General features: G+C 36.5%; 1 protein-coding gene across 10 annotated transcripts in view; it reads left to right on the plus strand.

The window, feature by feature from the left end:
* Positions 1 to 23,341, plus strand: part of RALGPS2 (Ral GEF with PH domain and SH3 binding motif 2) — a 127,898-nt gene that overhangs the window by 85,189 nt on the left and 19,368 nt on the right. For all 10 annotated transcript variants that reach the window (XM_075507917.1, XM_075507919.1, XM_075507908.1 and 7 more), the window contains 5 exons: positions 7,255 to 7,392; positions 8,308 to 8,398; positions 11,090 to 11,157; positions 11,833 to 11,968; positions 12,794 to 12,945. In XM_075507917.1, the coding sequence (XP_075364032.1) occupies positions 7,255 to 7,392; positions 8,308 to 8,398; positions 11,090 to 11,157; positions 11,833 to 11,968; positions 12,794 to 12,945 (585 nt within the window). The remainder of the gene's footprint in view (positions 1 to 7,254; positions 7,393 to 8,307; positions 8,399 to 11,089; positions 11,158 to 11,832; positions 11,969 to 12,793; positions 12,946 to 23,341) is intronic.

The following is a 23,341-nucleotide window of genomic DNA, read 5'->3' on the forward strand; positions in this document are numbered from 1 at the left end:
GCTGTCACACCATAAAATGAATTAAATGATCTAATATAGTGTAACAAAATGCAACAGCTGCATAAGATTATGCCCTGGAACTTTGAAATAATTCAAATGTCTTATATAAAACTGAGACATTCAGATAAGCATGGATCAGTTCCTTCTGAGAATCTACCTGGTAGGGAACATATGTGCTTCCATGGATATTTTGATGTTGAAAAAATTGAACATCTTACAATGTTGCTTGGCATGTTTGAGCAGCTTAATGCCTAACTTATTATACAAGAATAGGTTCCGAGTAAGATATTCACCTGGAGCTTTAATCAGCTTAGAAGGAAATGCAAATACTGTTTCAGAAATTTCCTGATGTTCTGGGCAAGCAGCTTAAAAAAATATAAACTGTTTATCCAAAATATCACATAATGATGGCCTAATATGTAAGACTTAAAAATGACAAATACTAGAGTTGGGAAATCGTTTTAGGGTTTTTTTAATCAGACACATAATGTCACAGATTCCCAGGTTTAGATGTCTAGGTAGTACCGTAACCGCTATGAGATAAAGCGGTTGAGGCTCAGGAATCAGTTTAGACAGAACCACAGTCTTAAACCCTTCCTGCAAGTCTAGAGTTGCTTGTAGTGAGTGGGGCTGCTGAGATACCTGAATGCAGACCTTGGAAAATAAGTGAGGAAGATCGTGATTACAGACACTATTGCTTTAAAATATGTTATTTAACTCTTTAGGAACTGTCGTGGTTTTTAAAATTAGAATATACTGTCACTTCACTTGGTTGTGTCGTGTTTCTGTGTCACCCACTTTTGGGTCTCAGATTTCTGTAGAAGTGGTGTTACGTATGTTCTGGCATTGCTTCTGCAGGAGAAAATGTGCAACTGTTCATAGCAACACAAACTCCATCACCATCTTGTCAGAAATACTCAGAGCTGTGGATAGGGCTTCAATACCATTTTACATTTAATGCTATTCCTTTTCTTCTGGTTTCTTTCTTTTTCCAGACTGATCCCCATGAAAAAAAAAATTGTTTCCAAAATTAGTCTTTGATTTATTACTTTTAAAAGTGTTTAAAGGAGCAAAATTCCAATTTAAAAGAGCAAATAAACCAGTAACTAGTATTTTTAACTTTCACTGAGAAACTACTATAACATGGGCTGTGTTACCCAAAAAAATATTGTATCACTTACAAATATTAGAGTTGCAGGGGTGAGGAAGTGTGGAAGCTAGTATATATTTGGCATTTTTTAACTTTCTACACAGCAAACTATTTGTTCTTTGTTGTACTGCTGTGACTCTCACGTTCAGCAGGATGTAGAATTTGGAGACCCACAACACAAATTAGAATCTGTTCTTTCAGAGCTGACGAAGACTGCTTCTCCCTGGGCAGTGTAGGTTGTTATGACTGAATGTAAAGGAAGTGTTGCAGGTAAATGTGAATATAAGATTCCCTTTGTATGGAAAGTGCAGTATCAGTACATATCTTTATTCAGAATATTTATTAAAAGAATATGGTCAAATGAGAAATATCAATGGTGCCCTCTTATAAACCTCCATTTATAAACATGTAAAACAGGAAAAGAGACAGACAGGGTTTTTTTGAGAAAGTAAATGATAATACTGAGAATAAAGATCCTCTGAACATGATACCAGTTAATCTGAAGTCTCTATTATTGATGTTACGCATACTTTATTTTCTGTTAAGCTTTGTCTAAGCAGCTAAAATCAATAAAACCATCTATATTCTCTTATCTCAGAATAAATGCAGATTTTTGTAGGTTATTTTTTTAGCTTAAAACTGGATCTGTAACATTAGAAGTAATACTGCTGTGAGGAAAACACTCTTATTATAGGAGAAATGTTCACATGGATTTTTGATGTATCTGTGTACTTCTGTAAGTTACTTTACCCTATAGAAACAAGTGCTTTTCCGGTAAGTCACTCTGCCTTTGCTGAAATAACAGGATTACTTTCAATTGTGTTGACTGGGATCCAGGAATAATACGTTCTTGGTTTTTGTTAGTCAGGTACATGATGTATGGATTCACAGAATTCTACTTCTCTGAGATTAATGGGACTCTGATTCCTTTTAGAAAAGGCAATCTAATAATCTTCAGGGGGTTTTGAAGTAGTCACTGAAAATGTGTCACTTCTAAAAATGATAGATTCTTGGAAATTCTCTGCAGAAGAGATTTATAAATATTGTCATACTAGATATTCTGAAAACACGGCAAAATATCATAACATTTCCAGATTTTTTTGGTGAAGTTTGTTTTTGTGAGGGTTCCTTTACATTTGTTTGCAGCCATTGTGTTTATCTGCACCATTTTAACAGGCAGGTACAATGGAGTGGTACATTTTGTGTTTGGAAATGTGTTATTTAGGGGGTCCAGAATGCTCTGTAAAACAGATACTGAAGACATAGCAAACATCGCTAGATGCTTCATAGGAAGTTTTATTTCATTGATTGGTGTATAAATTTTAAGGACTAGGCTAATAGGGCATGTTACTAACAACAAACTAAGCCCAGTAAAACTATAATGAAAACCTGATAAAGCTATGTATATACTGGCAGAAGTTTAAAGATTCAGAATTTCCACTCTTTGAAGTGAATTCCTGTAAAATTTTAAATGGCGTATTTTTCCATCGTACATCAGATCATTCTTGTGGCACCAGCATAATATTAGTAGTACATTATTTGTTTAAAATAAGCATTTCAAAATTTGAGCTCTAAAGTTGGAAGACAGCAAAAAAGAGAGAGTTAAAACCTTGCATATAGCCACTTTATTGCTTTAAAACTATTGACTCAGCTGTTTTCATTTGTGAAAGATTTAGGAATTGTTCTAAGTAGCCATAAATCAAAACCTTGGCTAATCATGAATGAATGGAGACTGGTGTCCAAAGCACACAATGTAGGCTTCAAATGGGTTTTTTTGTTGTTGTTTAGATTGTTCTCTTTAATATGTAAAGAAGCACAAAAGGATAGTAAGAAAAAGGGCTCAAGAACTTGGAAAGGATCCATCTTTCTTTTTTGTCAAGACTGCTTCAGACTTTTTTTCCTCCCATGGCTGCTAAACTTTAATTAAGTTTGCTTTCTGTAACACTTTGTCTCTTCTTTTAGCATCACCCCCTTCATTCCCTCTTCACGTGTCAGACATTTCTGAGAGTTTGTTAATACTAATACGTAACTTAAATTCTTTTCCATTGTTCTGTATTATTTACTGTATTTTAATTTCCAAGTCAGCATGAAGAAAGGCAAACAGTAGAAAATTATGTATTAGCAACTCTTTTTTGGTTTTTATCTGTACTTTCATCTTCTGTTTGTAAACAGCTTTCTTGTTTTAATCCTTGACTTGCAGCTGCATCCTTCCCCCTCCCTCCCCCTGAAGAAGAACTGTAACAAACCCTTCTATTTTCCTCTTAATATAGTGTTGCCTTGTATGTTGCATTTCATGTTTATGAAATAAATCTTTATTTAGAAACAAAATGCTGCTCAGTTGAGGTGCAATTAACTTCCCAATCGTTCCACAAACTGTTAAAGGAAGGGATTAGTGCCTGTTGCAGCAGTGTCTTTGGATTTTCAGCTGCCCCATTGTTTGTGCTACAAACTTGATTATATTCTGAATCAACATATGACTTGGGTTTCTTGGTTGGTTGTACAACTCTGACTACTTCTACTGCTCAGAAGTACCATAAATAAAAATTTAGTTGAAACAATATACAATGGTTGCTACTTAGAGATGTGCATTGATTTACTTGGGATTTTTTACAGTGGTTTTATTGAGGTATCCATTTTCTAGTTCTAGTAATGCTAGGTCTATGCTCTGGTGTTGGGTGACATCCAGCTTTCCTGAAGTCGATAGGATTTTTGGCTTTTGCTTTTTGGTAGGATCAGAATTTCCCATTAATATGTTCACAATACTCAAATTACATGCTTAGCAAAGGATCTGGTAGTACTAATTTTCTGTAACTGTATATAACAAAATCTACAGAAGATTTACAGCTAAACAACTGAAACTTGTTCATCCTTACAATTGGAATGAGTTAGTGTCTGCTCTAGTGCAGAGTCCTTTTTAATTCTTTCCAAGTTTCCAAAGTCTACCAAATGCCACAAAAGTGAGTTTTATATTTTAGTTGTCAAACTTTTCTCAGGCTGAGAGAGATTTGTCTTTTCACAATTGTATGTGGATGGTAGATGTATGTAGAATTCACAAATAGCTCAAAATTAGACTTGCAAGTAAGAATAACTTTAAAACTTACCAAGAAAAAAAAATCTTCCAGCTGCTTTGCTTCTGTGGTAGATGGAAAATCCAGAGGCCAAGTTGCTCTTTCTTCCTATATTACCCGATGTTGTGGATTGTTAATCTGCAGCTGGAGTTGAAAACTGCTTTTGTCTTTCTCTGTTAGATCCAAGCTGTACTGAGGAATTGGGTTTCTCCATACGATAACCAAGCTAACTAGTCATTAAAAAAAAAAGAAAAAAATAATGTTCCAGTATGTTTTATTCCAGAAGAGAGAAAGAAATGTTTTTTGAAACAGCAGTGTTTTACTCTCACATGCAGAAGTGCACTAAACAGCTACAGCTGACCCAGATTCCATATACATCACTTTCGGACAGTTTTTTTTTTTTTTTTTTTTTAAACAAACACACACTCGACTTAGATGTTCAGCCCACCTATGATGTCACCGTGAACACACTGAGAGCAGAAGAAACTCCTCCTTCGGATTTCCTATCCATACCCTCCAGAAAAGGAGGGGGTAGGGAGGCCGAGAAGTTATGAACAAGGAAAGATTGTTTGCCAGTAGAAGGGAGGGTACCATATGGCAACAGACTGTGCAAGAGTTCAGCAGGCAATTACAAATCAAACATTTTTACTATGCTGCCTAAAGATGCCTTTCAAGTTATTACAGTACTGGGCTTCATTTAGAAGAAAGATTCTTTGAGGCTGATAAAACTCGATTTGTGTTGCTGGAAATAAAAGGGGCAGCCTGGCTGGATACAACAGGAAAAATGAACCATTTATAGTCTAGAAGAATGTTCAACAGAATGTCACATTCAATTCTTGACGTTCACTTAATAAGAAACAGTTCCAGTTGTTAAACGCACGAAGTCTCTGATACATGTGGAAAATGTTAAAACTGTGTGTGTGATGGTTTTGGGTAGGTATCAGAATATTTGATAACATCTGACTGGTGTTAGAAGTAGCAAAAGCCATAGAGATTATGCGTTGTGAGGAATGCAGAATACTGGTTTTAGTTCTGTCAGTAGTCAGCCAGCACTTAAGTTCATTCAATTTGCTTTCATTGATCTTTTTGGTTTCTTCACAAAGGACATGTCAGTTACATCTGAAAGAGAATTACCCTAGTATGCTTTCAAAATTATTTTAGACTTCATAGAAATGCATTGAATAAGCCTAGAGAACAGCTCTCTACAGAAGAGGTCTTGATTTAGCTAAAAGAAAAAAAAAATCAGTGCTTAACTGAGCAAGTCATTCAGAAAGATAATCCTACAAATACTTTGGTTTATAAAATCATGCATAATATTGCAGGTGCCTGTTCATAGTGAATTTCCTTAATTATAATCAGTAAGCATGATTTACTTCTGTCTGTGGAAGACTGAGCAGGTTTGGATTTTTAAGGTCTGTTTGGACATTGCTTAGCAAAGTTAGGTTCGGGATATCTTATGCGGTCTAGATAGTCATATTTATATTACTGTGCTATCTGATGTTTCCAATTATCCTTTCTGGTTTTTAATAAACTGATTCTAGCAGAATAGAAAATTGAGAAATTTAGTAGTATATCAGGTCATGTGTAATACCTTTTTATTCAGTTTTTTATATGTCACCTTTCAACCACAAGTATTTTAATTTGTTTCTGTGTGTGTGCACACACGCGTGTGTATGTGTTGATTTTGGAGTAATGCCCAGAGTTTCCCAACTCACATTTGAGGACTGTACTGGTTAGGTGCTATGCAAACACAACTGCTGTTCTTGTGAGGTTGTATTAATAGTCTTCCACCTGTAAAGTCAAACTTCTTGTTATGATTCTGGTTATACAAGGCTGAGAGTGAAGCAAAATATAATTTCAGAAATTCCCTGTTACTGAAATAAGTTTCTTAAAAATATTTAAGTTTGTATCTTTTTTTTTTAATTTGGATATCTTGTGGAAGATGTAGGGGATGAAAAGAAATTCCTTTTAATAGCAGAGTTGGTCAGGATATGTTTCATTTAGTTGAGACAAAAATGATGAATCTTTGGGTGAAGTTCAAGAAATTGAATTGAATTTAAAATTAACGTAAGCGGTTTATCTACAGCATTAGTATGTAAGGAGGAGGATTTTCCTCTCTCGATGATCAAGGGAATGAAAGACTAGTAAGGTTACAATGGTGGTGGGGAAGAAAGCAGGTAGAAGAGTTGGAGAGACTTATTTATAGGACTGTTGGATCTTTGGAGTTTTGATTAATATGAACTGCAGGATTTGTACCGCATTTCAATCTGAGTGCACTTTTTGCCTAGTTAACTTTTCCCATGTTGCTGCAAGTTGAGTTTTAGTTTCTATTCAGCTTGAAGAGTTATAGATAATATGATTTTTCCTTCTGTTACTTTTTTAATTGCTGAATTGGATGAATGAAGTAGTAGACTTCCTAAAATCATTAGTAATTTTGATCATGTATTTTAGCATTGTGTATTTGTCAAGGGAATAATTAATTGGTGATAGGGCAGAAGATTATGTTCATGACTAGTGGTGCATGTCCTTGTAATTACTTTTTAGATTTAGAAATAATGATGCTGTTAAAGACAAAGTCAGCTAGTACATGCCTGGTATGATGCAGGGGGAAAGGATCCTCTCTGCCTCCCGCTGGGATTTGTTGTACAGAGAACGAAAGCCTGCACACAGAAACCTAGCTGTACTCGTACCCTCAGCATCTGTTAATACAGCTGAGATGAGGCTGACAAAACTAAGGATTAAGTGATTGAGGAGAGTGCAGATTCAATCCCAGACAAGGGTGGCATGGTGATGTACTTTCGTGTAAGTTCAAGCATTGTTACTGTTTTACTCTGAGGTCTGAAGGCTCTCAGAGATCTTGTCAAAATGATTTCTCAGGTAAATCCAAAATAATATTCTGAGGCAATGCTGTTGTCAACCTGCATGCATGTCACGTTAATCAATGAAAGCAAAAATGCTTCAAAATACTGTCTGTGAGTTTTTTCTGCTAAATGGGAGACACTAAATAAAGAAACTTTTCATTCTAATCTTATTCAGGTATTTATCTGTCAGACCTGACGTATATTGACTCTGCCTACCCATCAACAGGAAGCATTCTGGAAAGCGAGCAAAGAACAAATTTAATGAACAACATTCTTCGAATTATCTCAGATTTACAGCAGTCGTGTGAATATGGTAAGCTAGTGTACAAATATTGCAGTATTAAAGAGAACAACTTCAAAAGCTTTAATATTCGTCTTCAGTAATGCAATATAAGTAAGGCCCAACCCATTTGAATGCCATTAGTACTGTCCTTCATCCTCTCAGTCCAAAAGTCCAAGTTTATTCTGGTATGGTTGGTTATGACAGAGTGTCAGCATGAGGAGACAGAATAAAATTGCCCTTTTCTTACATCACGCACTTTTTTGTGGTACATATTTTCTGATGAAAAATGTGGAATACATTGTACTTAACAGTAGTTTTACTAGTATGTTATAAACTTGTATCCCTGTGTTTCATAACTTTATGAATTCTAAAAATAGTAGGATTGCTTTTGGAGTAGTACTTTTGCTGGAGCTAATAAAATACGTTCAGCTTGTCTTTTGGACATTTATAGTTCTGTTCGTAGATCAGATAATGTATTTTTTCTTCAAAGGTCATCTCCCTCACAGTCCTCTTCAAGTTCTAGTAAAGTTGTAAGGCTGCATTTGTGATGGTGGAATGTGAATTAGCACAGGATTGTGGCTTCACTGAAACTCAATATAATAAGAATGTAGGCTGTGAAGGAGTCTCAGATACAACTGTCCGGGTTCCAGCTTTGCGACTTCGGTTTGACCAGGGGTGCTGTCTCACTTTTCCCAGATAGGTGCTCTGATAAGCAGAGCATATCTAGAGGGATACATACCTGGCTTTATGGATGTGGGGAATGTCAGCTCAATGCATGGGAATTGCTATGAAGGACAAAAATTTCAACATCAGTAGGGACTGTAGTTTTTACCTTCATCTCACATAAAAAGGCAAGAGATCTGATTTGGTTTAAATAGTTTCTGGAAAATAACTTTGCTTACCAATGAATGGTACAGTGATAATGATATGTCATCTGTTCTCCAGATATTCCTCTGTTGCCTCATGTCCAAAAATATCTGAACTCAGTTCAGTACATAGAAGAACTACAAAAGTTTGTAGAAGATGACAATTACAAGTAAGTAGGAAATGCTATAACTAACTGTAACTCATTACAAAATAACTTTTATAACACAAAGCCTGTCACTTTTAAGATTGCACTTGTATCGAGGGATTATGCATCTCAGACGCACCAGTTGCAAGTAGTGAGGTTACAGCAGGGTCCTGTGCTCAAGACAATTTTCATTATGCTGGATGGCATATCTCCTTCCTTTTCTATGCCTGACTGCATCAGTACTTAGCTTTCAGGTCTGTTTGGTGTGTTGATTTGATCTGCAGACCTCTTTGAGTGTTTGCTAATGAAGACTCCATACTTCCGGCTCACATGTAACACTGTTCAGTCAATAAGATGGATCCCATGATTGGAGATAGCATGTCATTTTTCATCAGAACCAAGTCATCTGTGTGTCCACTCCCAAGTTCTTACTGAGGGTGACTTAAGGCTTTCACTTTCATATATATTTCACTTTCTTTTTATATTTTTTCTCTTTGATTAGGTTATACAGTGTGAGTAAAATGTAAACACTTGATTTTTGAGAGGCGAGATATTGTCCATCTGTGTCCCCGCCCATTCCTCCCAGCATACCACCCGAAACAGAGGTTTCTACTTCCTTAATTAAAAGATTATTACTGTATTAAGTGATTTGGCATCCAGCAAAACTTGGGGATGGAAATCTCTGGCAAGAGACAGGAACAAGCCCTGAGGATAGGAAAAAACCTAAAGCAAATCTGTTGCATATGAAGAAAGTTTTTGTTCATTGGCTGATGTGCTTGAGGAGTTTCCCCACCCTTTCCCATCCTGCCCGCCTGGGAACTTTGTCACCTCAGTTGTGTTGAATTGGTTGCTTGTGTAGCTACATTCAAATGGTGGGAGGGGTATGCACACTAGAGGAGCAGTTACACTTTACCATTTAATAGCCCTAACTTGGATTTACTAAAAGGCAGCAAATGGGGACCCTTCAGTTTATGTCAAAGAGCAGTTAACAAGGGCTCAGACACTTGGCTTCCTTTCTGAGATTTGTAAATTCTTCTCTGCATGTTCATATGCAAGCATCTGGCTTTACCTTTTTACTGAAATGTTGTATAGCCTGATTTTGAAGGTATTGCTTGCTTATCACTGAGAGTTAAGCTCTGTGGTCAAATATTTGAAGGGAAAAAAAACCACAACCAAACCCAAGTTTAACTGCAGTGTCTGCTTCTTAGTGGCATATTGTTTTCGTGAATTCCACGTTCCCACCTTCCTCTGCCTTCACTAGGTAGGACTTAGTACTAGTGGGAATTTTATTGCTGAAGGAGCTACAGTCTCTTTGTCCTGTACAACCCACGTTTTGATAGCAGGGAAATGAATGGAGACAATTGCACGTAATGCAAAAATATGGCTGCTATTCAGAAAGTCTGTTTTTATACTGATGGGTTTTGTACGTCTCCAGACTGAATTTTTTATGGGGGAGGAGTGTATTTTGAAGAACTATTCTTACTATAAGTGACTATTTTACTTTTTATCCCCTAAGGTTTCTGCAAAAAGACTGAAGTTAGAGAACAGCCATTGTGACTTGAATACATACTTTTTCTTCCTAAAGGATGTTATTTTATTTTAAAAAATTAAATTTTAAAATTGTAATGAATCATCACTAAACTGTCTGGGGATGGGAGGGAGAGGAGCTGTCAAACTTCAAACTTTTTCTCCCCAAAATTAAGTAGGTGCTTTTTCAACCCTGCTAATTTCAAAGATTCTAGTTCTGCAACCTGTGTGGACAAGATATGCTTGATTTTCCTGGAGTTCTCTGCTCCTGGAGTCTGCCCTCTTTGTGGTACTGTTGGAAATGGCATTAAAAAGTGCCTGTTACAGGAAAAGCTTGAATTATTGATACAGCCAAGTTGATAATGTGTTTTCCAAAACACAAAAGAAGGATTTTGGCTTTTAGACCAGTAAAGACAAAAGGCTTGGCCCGGCACACTAGTGCACTTTATAGAAAAATTTAAAACATGAAGTGTAGTAAGTATAAATATTTTAGCCAAGGTGGGGGGAGCAGTTGTATGCTTTTTATTCTTCCCAGTTTTTATGCTAGAGTAGTGGTATCGGTATCTGCTAGCAGTCCCAGGGCCGTGTAGGTCCTGGCTTATGTGTGGCTATGTTTTCCCTGGAGGGTGGTGCCAACGCAGAGCAATGGCCACTTCCCCTGCTTCTTCCACAGTGTGACTTTGCTATGCCTTGTTGACAGCTCATGTTGAGCTTTTGCTTACAGAGGATGAAGATGGCAACTGGTGGCTCTCTGGCTGCTTGTGGCTGGCTTTGCCAGCTGCGTCAGGCTCCCTGATGCAGGAGAGGTTGCAGGGCTGTGCTGTAGCCAAGGCTTTGCTGTTGAGTCTGGTCCTCCTTCAGCATGGTATTGCAAACCTGTCCTGGTCTATATGAACCAAAACAATAGATTCATTTACTACATTATGCCCTAGCTTGTCATTTTTTGAATCCTGGGCCCTGTTGCAGTAGTAGGGGTTTTTTCCACCCAAAAAAAATTTAAAAAGAATGTTTGGAAATAGTGTGTGCTAAAGATAACTCTGCACAGTTTGTATTAACTTTATAGTGTTTCTTGCAATGATAGAAACAGGCAGCTTTCAATTGTAAATTTAAAAAAATAATTTTACAAAAATTTACTTTTATATGCTTCTATTTCCTGATAAAGTAATTTGTAATCCTTCTTTAATGCAGACTTTCATTAAAGATAGAACCAGGGACCAGCACGCCTCACTCTGCTGCTTCCAGAGAAGATTTAGTAGGTAAATGCTTAATAAATGTGAGAAGACTTGAGGCTGTCAAATGCATTATTTTTGAGTTGTGAACGTGGAAAATATTTGCCTGAGGCTAATAAAGAAGTGTGAAGTATAAACACTGTATATTTGTAATAAAAAGTCTAAAGGTGATCTGTAAAGAAATCCTTTCAAGGAATTGAGTCAGTTTTTTAGGTTCTTGTATGTATTGTGGCACTAACTTGTTAGTGTCATTTGGGGTAAAGAGCTCTTAAATATTCATTCTTTGTTGTGTCTAGACAGAAGGGCCTTCATCTAAACTTTTCATGCTGTAATATGCTTCCAAAAACGTACATTATTTTTGATCAATGCCAAAAGTGGTTGAAGGCAGGAGCTTCAAAACGTAGAATCAGTGGGACCTGTTTAATGCCAACATAGCTAATGCAGCAACCTTTAGGACTTACAAAATACTTGTAACTAGATGGTCTGTTTGAAGTAAGTGTGTTTATTTTTAATCCTGTGTAAAAAATTTAAAGTACAGGTTTTTTTAATTATCAATATGAGTATATCAATGAGTTTTGTTACAGGCTATCTCTTACAAACTGAGTTTAGGAAGTTTTGTGCAACTCTTCCACAATTTTCTGAGAAGTGACCCTGACAGTAATTCTAAAGTTACTCAGGAGTAATGTCTTTTTTTGTTCCCAGGCTCTGAAGTTGGAGCATCTCCACAAAGTGGACGGAAAAATGTTGCAGCTGAAGGAGCCTTGCTACCACCAACACCTCCTTCGCCTAGGAACCTGATACCGCATGGACATAGGAAATGTCACAGTCTGGGATACAAGTCAGCATTTTATTTAACCTGAAAATCCTAAGCTTTGTGATGTGTCATCTTTCAATACAAAAGTTTGCTTTTAAAAAGTAGCATGATTTGTATACAGTGCTTCACTTGGAGACCAATTTGTGGCAAGAGAGCAAGCTCAGAACGATAATGGTAGTATCCCAACCAAAGAGAATTAGTCAAAATAGGAAGATTGTGCGGCTGTTATGATGATAATAGCCAATGACTTAGTCAAAATAGGATCTTTCTGAATGACAAAACTATCACTTATAGCAACTCAATGCCAGTGTAATTCTTTCAAATTCAAACTGAAATAATTGCTTTATTGGTATTTTTATAGTGAGACCTCCTTTGTAGACTTTCATATAACTTTTTATAGTAATGGCTTCAGGGTTTTTTCTATATAAGTGTACTTCTGATTAATATCTTGGTAATTTTATCATCAATTCCCTTGTCATCTTCTCAAAATGCAAGATTGTAGCTATTCAGTAGTTAATCTCAACTTATATTGTATAAGTTTACCTTTAATGAGCTAGAACGCAATTCTAAAGTTCAATTATGTAAGTGTTACAGTAAAACAAAAATACCTTAGGATATTGAAAGTAATTTTTAAAGTACTCTTGACTTTCTCTTTGCTCTGAGTGCTGTGCAGTTTCAAGACTAGCATTTCCTATAGATAGTATAGTTTGTGCACAATTGCTTATGACTTGAGCCATGATTTAGTTTGGTATTTGGAACACACTGCATGCAATCCTTCAGGATGTTAAAGCAACAACTTTTGAAATGTATCAAAGATAACGTAACAATTTTATCCTTGTTCATTTCTAGTTTCATACACAAAATGAATACAGCTGAATTTAAAAGCGCAACATTCCCCAATGCAGGACCAAGGCACCTACTGGATGACAGCGTCATGGAGCCTCATGTCCCATCCCGAGGGCAGGCAGAAAGCTCCACCCTTTCTAGTGGAATTTCAATAGGTAGGAACTGTAAATATGCCCGTGCAGTATGCTAAATCTTAGCAGAGATTTTAGCATGATTAGTTGGTGATGGTACAAGCAGCAGTACTATTCTAAAATACCAATTCTATTTTAGAACAAATTTGAGAAATGTAGGTTGAGAAGGGCAGCATAATTTATACAGCATGAACCGACAAATTATACGAAAGTAGCTTTTTTTTTTTTTTTAAATCTCCTTTAACGATATGACCTCTGATATTCCTCCTCTTCCTTGATGGGGGGTGGAGGGAAGTACAGGGCAACAATTCCTATTCTCTTTTTTCCACCCTAAATCAAATTAAAAATGTCTTGTGGTAGGATTTCTATTTAAAATGCCATATTGAATTGCCAGTGAGAACTGCAAATTGCTGACAGTCTTTAAGAGCATAATTTCTAAATAATCCTGACAAAAGTCGGGAGTAGATAGTAATTTAACTTTCAGATACTTCAGAATGTCAGGATCTACTTCATTTTGCTAAGTTATTTATCTTCAAATATTTAGGATAGTCTTCTTTTGAGAACTACTGCTTCCTGAGTGTCTTATGGGACGGCAGTTGCCCTTTTTTCCTGTTATGCACAGATCCTTGAAGTGGAGGAAGGGCAGGGCAAGTGCCTCTCAGATCCACCTAACTGCAGCCAGGGTTGAGAAGTAGAACCTCTATCACAGTCCTTTTTCTCAAAATTGTTAGCTTGAGAGAATTCAGTGGTGTTCAGTTTTTATGCATTTATGGTAATAAAAGATTTTTGTAGTGTTACGCATTTCTTTGGATAACTTAATTTTAAAAAACAGTTTTGCTTTTTAGCCTTCGTGGAGGTCACACAGTTTCAAATTATGCTGTCTTCAGGAGCTGTTCATGTATTTCCTTGAGGAGAAGGCCATATTCTGAGCAAACATTAAATATATTTTTCATGTGGAAAAAGTCAAATATCTAGAGGCAATAATTTAAAAAAATTACGTTATAAGTAAATCTGTGGAACTGGTTTAGACCAAAGTAGTTTGACCTTGTTCACATTGGACACCTTCCACAATTAAATGTGTATTGCTTGTCTCTGTTTTCTACGGTTCTCTGCTGTGGCAAAGTTTGCCATTTCAGAATCATCCAGCAGGAATGGTACTTCTCATCAGCATACAGACAGCTTGCATTCTCAGGGATTGCACAGTACAGGAGAACGGAATTTTTGTCACCTTTGTTGACAAAAATTTGACAAAAATTTTGTCACCTTTGTTGAGATGTAGCATTGCCCTTTTCTCAGTGCAGTTTTTTACTGATGTTTTCTATCTAAATATCTAAGAAACTTCTCTGCACTTGATCCTTTTTTCCAGGGTAAATTATTTCTTTACTTCCCTTAAGCCTAGCAGGGAAGGCTTGCCTGAGCTGACAAGCAGTTTTTCATGAGGTACAATTAAGAACCAGTCACCATCTAGACATTTTGGAGAATACAGGGTTTTCCTACCTTGTGTCATCTCTGAATTTTTCAACTCTCTTCTCTTGCTTAGCTCAGGCATAACCTTATCGACTTGCTGTAGTCACCCTTACAAGTTGGAACAAAATTGCCACTTTAGAAGACTTTTATAAATAGCTTGTAAAACAGCAACCTTATGCATTTTGTGTAAGATCAGCATTTGTGGTTAAACTTCCCCTGTCCCATTTTCTTCCATCTCCAGCTTCCACATGCTCCGATACTTTAGTTTTATCACTGTTCTGATAGTCTAGCGTCATTGTTATTTTTGCTGCTTCTTGATGATGAAAATTTCAGTGACACAAAAGATTAGTAGAGGTGCTAGAAATACATATGGAGGAAGAGAGTAAGTTCTGGAGGACTGCAGTATCTATTACTGAAGAATTCTTGGAAATGTAAGTTGTCTGGCGTTCTGTACTGCTGCTTTAGCAGGATTTAAGGAAGTTGACTGAAGCTGCTAAGTTCCTCCATCATGTTTGAAGTAGTCTATTTACTCAGTACTTGGAAATAGTACAGTCACTGCAGCAGAGAGGAGGTTTTACAGTATTCTACAACACAACTTCAAAAGACGGTCAAGAGAACTTCTTCTGAATGTGTGTACTGAAAAGAGTGTTATTCCTCATCTTGCCCATAAACGTGGATTTAAACCTGTTGCTCTAGAAACAGGACTACCTTTACTTTGATATAAGCCTGTATAGGACTTAACTGTTTGGATAAATGATCCCTCCTCAAAACACGGACAGTGTTTCTGATATGCCAGCACCTTGAACGTGACCTTAAAGATGACTGTAATATTACTTTAAATCACTCTTGTGTTTTGAGGGCTCAGAGGTGTTCAGACCTTTCCAATCCTTTCATATTGGAGGATCTGATATAATCTGCCTCTACATCAAATATCAAAAAAGCAGCAATGTAACAACAGGGTCTATGTATGCAGCACTGTACCATTACAATGCTTTATCTAAATCGTTTGAGTATGTGAGTTTGTGTGGTTTTTATCAGGCCTTCTGTCTGAGTTGCCTTTGCTGTTAACAGATTACTGTAGTCCATTTACAAGTCAGTAAAGCAATTTATAGGCATGTTATGAAGATTCATCAGAGTATTGTTTCTTTTTTCCACTGGTGAACACACCACCTTACTCAGATACATCAGGACTCTTCCATTTGGATTTCTTCAGTTATCCCTGTGATAGAAGCTTTCAATCTGTGATAGAGATCAGTTAGAGCATCACTAGGTTTGAGATTCATGGCTGGATGAAATTCTGTTGTGCATGCTAAAACTGAGCAGTTAATCCAGCAGTGCGTGTGTCTAAACTAAAAACATTCAGGTGATGATGGACAGTTTTGATTGTGTTTTGCTGGGAAAGACTGATAAACTATTCTGGGAATGGTGCATAGCATACCAAAATTTTTACATCAATGTAATTAATCTTTCCGTTACGAAGGATACACTAAGTGGGTATTTTTCTTTGCAATGAATGATTCCTAAAGCAGCAGCAATGCAGAAAGTGACCCAGGTATGGGATTTCCTGAAAAAAGGCCTGTCTGTAACATGACAGCCATGGTCAGAGATCTTTATTAGATTATTTTCTGAATTTCAGGGTCTGGAGGTTGATTGTGTACATGCAACTCATTCTGCAAAAACCTAGAACTCAAAAAAAAAAAAAATTAAAGATATAGCCCCAATTATATTAATTTCTTGTGCTTGGGTCAAAACAGTTCTTGTTCCTAGAACTATAAGACTGTGTTCAGTCGTATATTATCCTAGAGTAAACAAGATGTAAATCTGGTTCTGTTGCCGTTTTACTTCATAACATAGGTGCTTGTTATCTGAACAAAAGTGAGAAATCTTTTTCCAGCAGTGCCAAGGCTATCCTAATAAGAAGGAAGAAACACTTGACCAGTCATATATACAATATTAGATGGGAAATGTTCTCTTGAATTCTGGAACGTAACAAGAGGATATAGTCTCTTCTAAGTTTTAGATGTTCATAATTTAGACAGTTGCATTTGAGCTAGTCATTTGGAGCTCTTTATAATCACATAGAGAATTCAGATCTTCAGGGGTATGATTCATCTCATTCTTGGGTGGGTGGCTAAAAAGAAGTTATATGACTTGTGTCCTTAAAACCCCACTTTATTTCTGTTGACTGCAAAGAGACTTTTGAAAGATAACACATGAAAATATGGACAGATGAATACTGCTGAAAATATGTCTGTTTTCTGCAGACAATCCAGAATATCTGTTTTAGTAAATTGGGACAGATGCTTTTACTTTGCAGTGAAAGTTCATTGAGAACCCCCAATGCTTGCTATCAGTAAGTCTTAAAGCTACAAGATAGTTTTGTTCTGCAATCCCTCCGTTTTGATGAGGTCACTGTATACACTCTTTCAAAAGAGTGAGCTTGCCCTTCTGAGGTCTAAGCATTGCTCTTGGCTGGGTTGAAGGAACCACCTGCATACCCTTACCAGCTGTTCTCCTGCATGTATTTGCCTGCTGTCACCTCCTTGCCTAAAAGTAGGATAAATTAAGATGCTTTTACTAGATCGTGTTTCCACTCAGAAATAGCATGAAACTTCCTTTTATTCATAAGATTTTTTTTAAGAATACATGGTTTTCTAATACTCCTTGATTTTCTTATACTTTTCTTAAGTGTACTCTTAAGTTTCTTTGCAGCAATGTTCAGCTCACTTCATTAATGTTCTCAAAGTTTTGGATTTCCACCATTTCTTACGATTTGGCTCAGCTGCATTACTGAATTTCTTTTCTGAAGCTGAATTTGTTTACAATGGCTAATCGTCCAAATAATTCTGTAGAGGTAAAGGGACAGTGTAAAACAGACCCCTCATTTCATATATTGCTTCTGTGTGGCTTTTCTCCTCTTACAGCACCTAACGTACGGGATGCAAAGTAATTTTGCTTAGGAATTTGTTTTTCTTTAAGGGTGCAGTCTTACATGTATACCATTTAAGAATAGATGTCGAGGTATGAACACAGAAATACTCGGCTGAAATGGAGAGTGTAATTTTAGGTGTTTAAAAATTCAAACAAAATACATTTATGGATTGTGTTTGTAGCAGTGTTGGATGCAAATTCTGTTCTAACTTTGGAGTGTTTTCTTTCTCAAACTATTTCTTTTTTCCATGTATTTTTCCTAATCTACAATGATATGGATGACAGCTCTGGAAAAACTAAGGTTCTTGAACATTTGCCTTCATTTGTGTGTTCCAATTACTTGAGAATAACTTGAGCCTTTATTCTAATGCAATCAGAGAAATTAATGTTGCAGAGTCAAAGAAAGGTGTTTTAAATCAGTGTGAATTAATGTAATAAAGTGCCTTTGTAAGAACAGTACATTTTCAAATCTAAACTGGCATAAAATGCATATGAGAATATCAGCATTTTAATGAATTCCTCTATTAAGTCACCATCTTGAAGTACTTGAATTCTACAAGGGATTATATTTCTCTTTAAATAAATGAAGTATAGGTTTAGGTATACAGTGTATGCATTTACCTTCAGGTTTTTGGCAGCTTATACAGTAGGGAAGAACTCCACAAAGCCAATGTTTGTTTGATTCCTTACCCTGTAGTATACTGTTCAGGTGTTTAGTACTCAGTCATCAGCAGTCTGCGTCAGAAGATCAAAGTTTGGGTAGGGTTTCAAGCAGAAGAAATATGTTTGGGTGGGTTTTTTTAATATTCCATTTAAATGAGTATATAGATGCCTGTCTCTTGCCCTAAATGTGGATACCCTGTTTTGCTATTGTGAACTACTACTTTAAATAGTGATAGGGTAAATATAAAAGCTGTATAATACTTCAGGTTAAAAATGCCCATGTAGGTGCCTGGATTTGAGAGGAGGAGAGGGATATACAGGAGTTCTAGCACCCCATTTCTTCCCCAACCCTTATTAGTATTGTTTGGTCCAAGGCATGTGCTCTGGGTATTCTGCAATTAATGCAGTTGTACAAACCCCCTGTTTCTGCCCCATCTTTATCCATTTGGTTATTTGCTTTTGTTAGTTTTTCACCGTGAAACTCCTTATCAGTGATGGTACTAAAAGTTTGTGTCGATTCTCTGGCATCATATTGCTTGAGTCGTTTGCCAATCTTCACATCATTTGGTTAACAAGCAAGCCAAAGTTGAGCTATTTAAACTTTACTGTACAATAGTTAAATGGTAATGAACTAGTTAAATATATATGAGGATTTTCAGTATGGTCATAGACTCAACAAGGCAGAACATAACTTTTAGGGCATGGAGTCCATCTCCATGATGTTAGCTGGGCTGTGTTGTGCTACAGCAATGGATGTTCAGGCCTCTTGACCAATTTTTTTGTGTTTGCAAGTTAGAATTTCAAGCTCTATCAGGTCAGTCATCAGCTATAGTGACTAGAGCTCTGGAAACACTGTGCAACTGGAGCCAAGAGAGTGTCAGTTGCAAGTTTGAGAAGGGGAAAGAATTTTTAGTCTGAATACTTTTTAAACTCTTTGGGGTTGGTTTGTTTATGTTAACACCTGTTTAACTTTGGGGACTAACTTCTGGATAAAGCAAGCCTGTGTTAAATGTTCAATATCCTCAGGCTTTCCGCAATGAGTGGATGCTGTGACCAGGGGGAATGGGTATGCAGTGGTATAGGCATTCCCTGTCACATAACTACGAACCTAGCCTCACGCTGCTTGTGTGGCTGTAGCATAGAGATACGTATATGCACATCTACAAATGTGAACAGAAAATTCACATCTGTATTCAGCTGCAGTACTAGAGCTCTGTGTAAACAATCCTGAAACTTCTCAGATAATCATCAGCACAGCGAAAAATCATTTTGCCAATTGCTGTTACTCCTAAGATAGGAAAAAGCCTTGATATTATATAGTAAAGATAAACACAACTCTGATTTTTTTTTTTTAATCCTGTAGAAGACATTTTTAATTTTATTAGCAATAAAGAAAACTAGGAAGATAGTGGTTTGTGTCAAGTGGCTTCTTACATAAAGCCAAAACTTGTGTAGAACATTACTTAATAGAAAGGACTTATACTACCTAGGATTTGTTATTAAGTTTAACCTGAAGACCTGCTTGAGGTTGTTGGAAAAACTCAAATATTGAGTACATACTTGACAAGAATTTAAGAAGGTGATATATTTTTCAAGTACTGAATGAATGAAATATTTCCAGTCGAGGTGATAGTCAAATAGTGCACTTAATGTTTAAACAGAATTTGGCTAGACATCTAACTTTTATTAAGTTAAAAACAGTTCCTTTCACCTCTGTTTTGTTTTGGAGGTAGGGACGTAATATATGTTCCTTTGCTTTTTGGGAAAGGGTTTTTTTTTAGTATCAGAACTTTTGTTGTGCAAAACATCTCCTGGAGTTTGTTAGAATCTAAAAAATCCTGTTAGAGATGTTCTATGTAGATGTTAGAGGGCGAATCAAATGCTAAAATTCAACCTTTTCCAGTTTTTTTGTTACAGTTTTTTAAAACCCGTATAGGCATCAATATAAATGTTAAATCAATAGCTGTGATGTTTGGCCCGCTTTTTCCCAAATTAACATTGCTTTTAAAAGTTGAATTTACAATTTCTGTATAGGTTAAGCTTTTTAAATGAAACTTTTTGTTTATGAATCCCCCAAATGAATTTAACTTTTGTAACTGTACTGATACTGTAGTAAGGATTATCACTTTCTGAAAGATTACATTTCAGCTCTTTTGCTCTAGATTCTTTTGCATTTTTAAAAAGCAACAGTAGCTTTTAAATCTTTTTGTAGAGTACTTAGTACAGGGTTTGAAATATCACTTTCTTAGCAAAGATAATATAGTTGCCATCAAAATGTCATTTTAGATAAAGTTTTAATGTATTGGACTATTTTAGATATAAAAAATGACTTCATAATACAGTATCATTAGGGGGTTCTAATTATGTGAGTTTCTATCACATGGGCCTCAATAAAGTAGAGCTCTTGTCATGTTAAACTTGCACTTCTTGTTAATATAAAGCTAAATCTATGCAGTAATAAGGAAATAAATAAGATTCTAAGTGTCCCTAATAACTTCAGTGTTGGCTGGATGACTAGGGTAAACAGGAATTACTGCACCATTTTGCAGGACAGACTGCTCCAAGTAGCAACAAGGAAAATTCCAATTATGTGGAAGGAAAACTTTTTTCATATGCAGGTTGTGAAACACAATAACACGTTGCTCAGAGAGACTGTAGACTCTGCCTCATTGAAGAACATGACTAGATGAGGCCCTCAGCAATCTGATCACCAAGTTAGGTTTGTTTTGACTAGAATGTTGGACCAGATGATGTCCCAAGGTCCTTCGACCCAGAATTACTACAAAATTCGTAAGTAGGCTAACCTATAGAAACAAATAGGAGAGACTATCTGTTTGGATAGGTCTGGATCAGGCCTTCTTAGAAACAGTCCAGGACCTGACATACTGGAATATTACTTTTGCTTAGAATAATGCAGTCTATGCCTTAGTTTGATGTGAGTGCACCTGATAGTAGCATCAATTATTCACTTCCTGTTCATACCACTGTCTCATTTGCGCTCCTTGGTGTTTAGATGGCTCAGGAAACTCACTCTTGCCTTCACAACAGTCCAGGATGCTGGATTCCCTTTCTTGAGAAATCATCATACTTGAAACCTACCTTCCTAATTGTCATTCCACCTGCTAAAAGGATTCCAGTACTTTAAGATCTTACTATAAGATGTTCTACTGTAAACAGTCTTCCTCATAGACAGTCAGCTGGGAGGTCTTACTCAAAATACCTGCTTAAAGTTGTCTCTGAATTGTTACATCTGATTCTGTGTCTTCATCCCCAAACCATGTTACTTGTTTATTTGAAGAGACTTTGTGTATTGCCTTACAGAGAGTGCAGCTGTGTTTTTGTTTGGATGAAATAAATCATTGAGCTTTTCACTATGATGTGGATGTAGAATTTGCTGAAAATATTAAGTGACAGTTGTTTCTTCCAGGAAACTATAAGCTTTGTTTTGGGATTTTGCAAAGACTTCTACTGTAACAGCAGGGTCCATCTGGATAGGTTACTCCAACTGGTTACTCCAGTTTTGCCTGGGATACTTCGTGATCTGTCTGGTGGTATTCCTTTATAAAAGTACGTAGAACAATGTGGAGTTCAGTCCACACATTCTCTTACTTTTCCATAATGCAGGTCAGATGTAAACTGTGCTGAACAGAACTTCTGATTATTTTTATACTCACTTTTTACTCACCTGCCTTGTGGCACCAGAATGACTGTGTGCTGATACATCAAATTTGTGCAGACGGTCACTTGAAATAAGAACACTTCCTCAACTATAGTAACTGTGGCTCTTTGATACGTTGTCCTCGCAGCTACAGAGGAAGTATAAGTCACAGAAGTATAAGTTACTGTACTTTTATTTTATGGACAAGCTACCTGCTGCTCTAACCTTTTAAGCAGTTGAATGCTTAAGGATCAATGATCTGAGAATGTAAGTACTAAAATGTTAAAGACACTTCTAGAAAATAATGAGTCACCTGTTGAGTATTGTACTCCCCGTCTTGCAGACCTTTATGCCTAGCTTAGGAGCCAGTAGCTCCAGCAGAACATCACTTTTATATGTGTCTCAGCTTCTTCCACTATACAAGTCCCTTTTACTATAATGTTAGTGTGAACCGGGTTAGGACCTTCCTTTAGGAAAAGTTCAGGATAAGCTGAGACCAAATTATCTAGTATCCCTTAGAGATCATGTTAATATGAGGATGTTGAGCTAATGTTCGGAAAAGAGGCATCTAAGTTGAATTGGCTGGCAGATAAGGCATGTGTTTTCTCTTGGATTTTGCACAGAGGAAACTTCAGTCCATGCTGAGATTTTCATCACTCTTGGCTGGAATTACCCCTGCTGTGTGTGAGTTTTTATTGCCTCCATCTTTATTCTGTGTTTACCCAGTGGATATCCAGACTTAACTTTGTACAGATTAGCTTTATTTTTCAGGGCACCACTGTTGCCTGCTGATTTTCTGTGTAAAATTACAGGGAACTTGTTCCCATTTTCAGCCTTTGTTTCTCTGTGGGAACCCTTAAGTAAGGTGCATTGATTCAGATTGATTTTTTTTTTTTTTTTTTTTTTTAGTTTGTCTGAAAATCATTGTAAATCAATTCTTCCTTTTATATATGGGTATTCAGGAGGCACAGCAAACAAGCTGTCAAGTTAGTGTGCCAAAGGTGGGCTTTTAGCAGTGACTGACATTGAATTAGGCTGAAACTAAGGAGTTGGGATTGTCTGGAGCCAAAAACATGTTGGCTTGAAGTGGAGGGCAAGGATGGTAGCTGGTAGCTAGATAACACTACCTCGTGTCTCTGTTTACATACTAATTTTCAGGCTGATGAGATTTACTATAATGTAAAGTTAACATGTTATTTATGGGCCTGCCATGAGTGGATGCATCAGATACTTGGATTCTGTGTTTTTCCTCTACTTTCAGTGTTTAAAATAAAATACTTGCAGTAACATTGGATTACTTCATGAAGCGCAGAAGGAAAATATACTGTTGTGATCTGATATAGTAAGTGGGAGATAGCTTTAAAAAGTTGTTTAAGGCTTCTCAAATCAGCAAAGCCTTCTAATGTATTGGAGATTCAGCAAAGAGTTTGCACTGCTGTGAATTTGCACCTCTGTCATGACCATGTATGACTTCATAAGGAATTATTTAAATAAATTACCTTTCTTTTTAAATGCGTGTTGTGTTAATCGGACAAATTCACATTTAGGATGTTCTTTAAATTTTGAAAATGCCTTTCCCATTTATTAGCATTCCTTTTCTTCAACTTCTTAATGTGCACCTAGACCCTGTCCCTTCAAATCTCTACCTCAGTTATGTGAAATTCCTGGAGCAAATCACAAAGTATTTTCATTGTAGTATTC

This window comes from Mycteria americana, chromosome 7 (assembly GCF_035582795.1).
Source record: "Mycteria americana isolate JAX WOST 10 ecotype Jacksonville Zoo and Gardens chromosome 7, USCA_MyAme_1.0, whole genome shotgun sequence".
NCBI lineage: Eukaryota > Metazoa > Chordata > Aves > Ciconiiformes > Ciconiidae > Mycteria > Mycteria americana.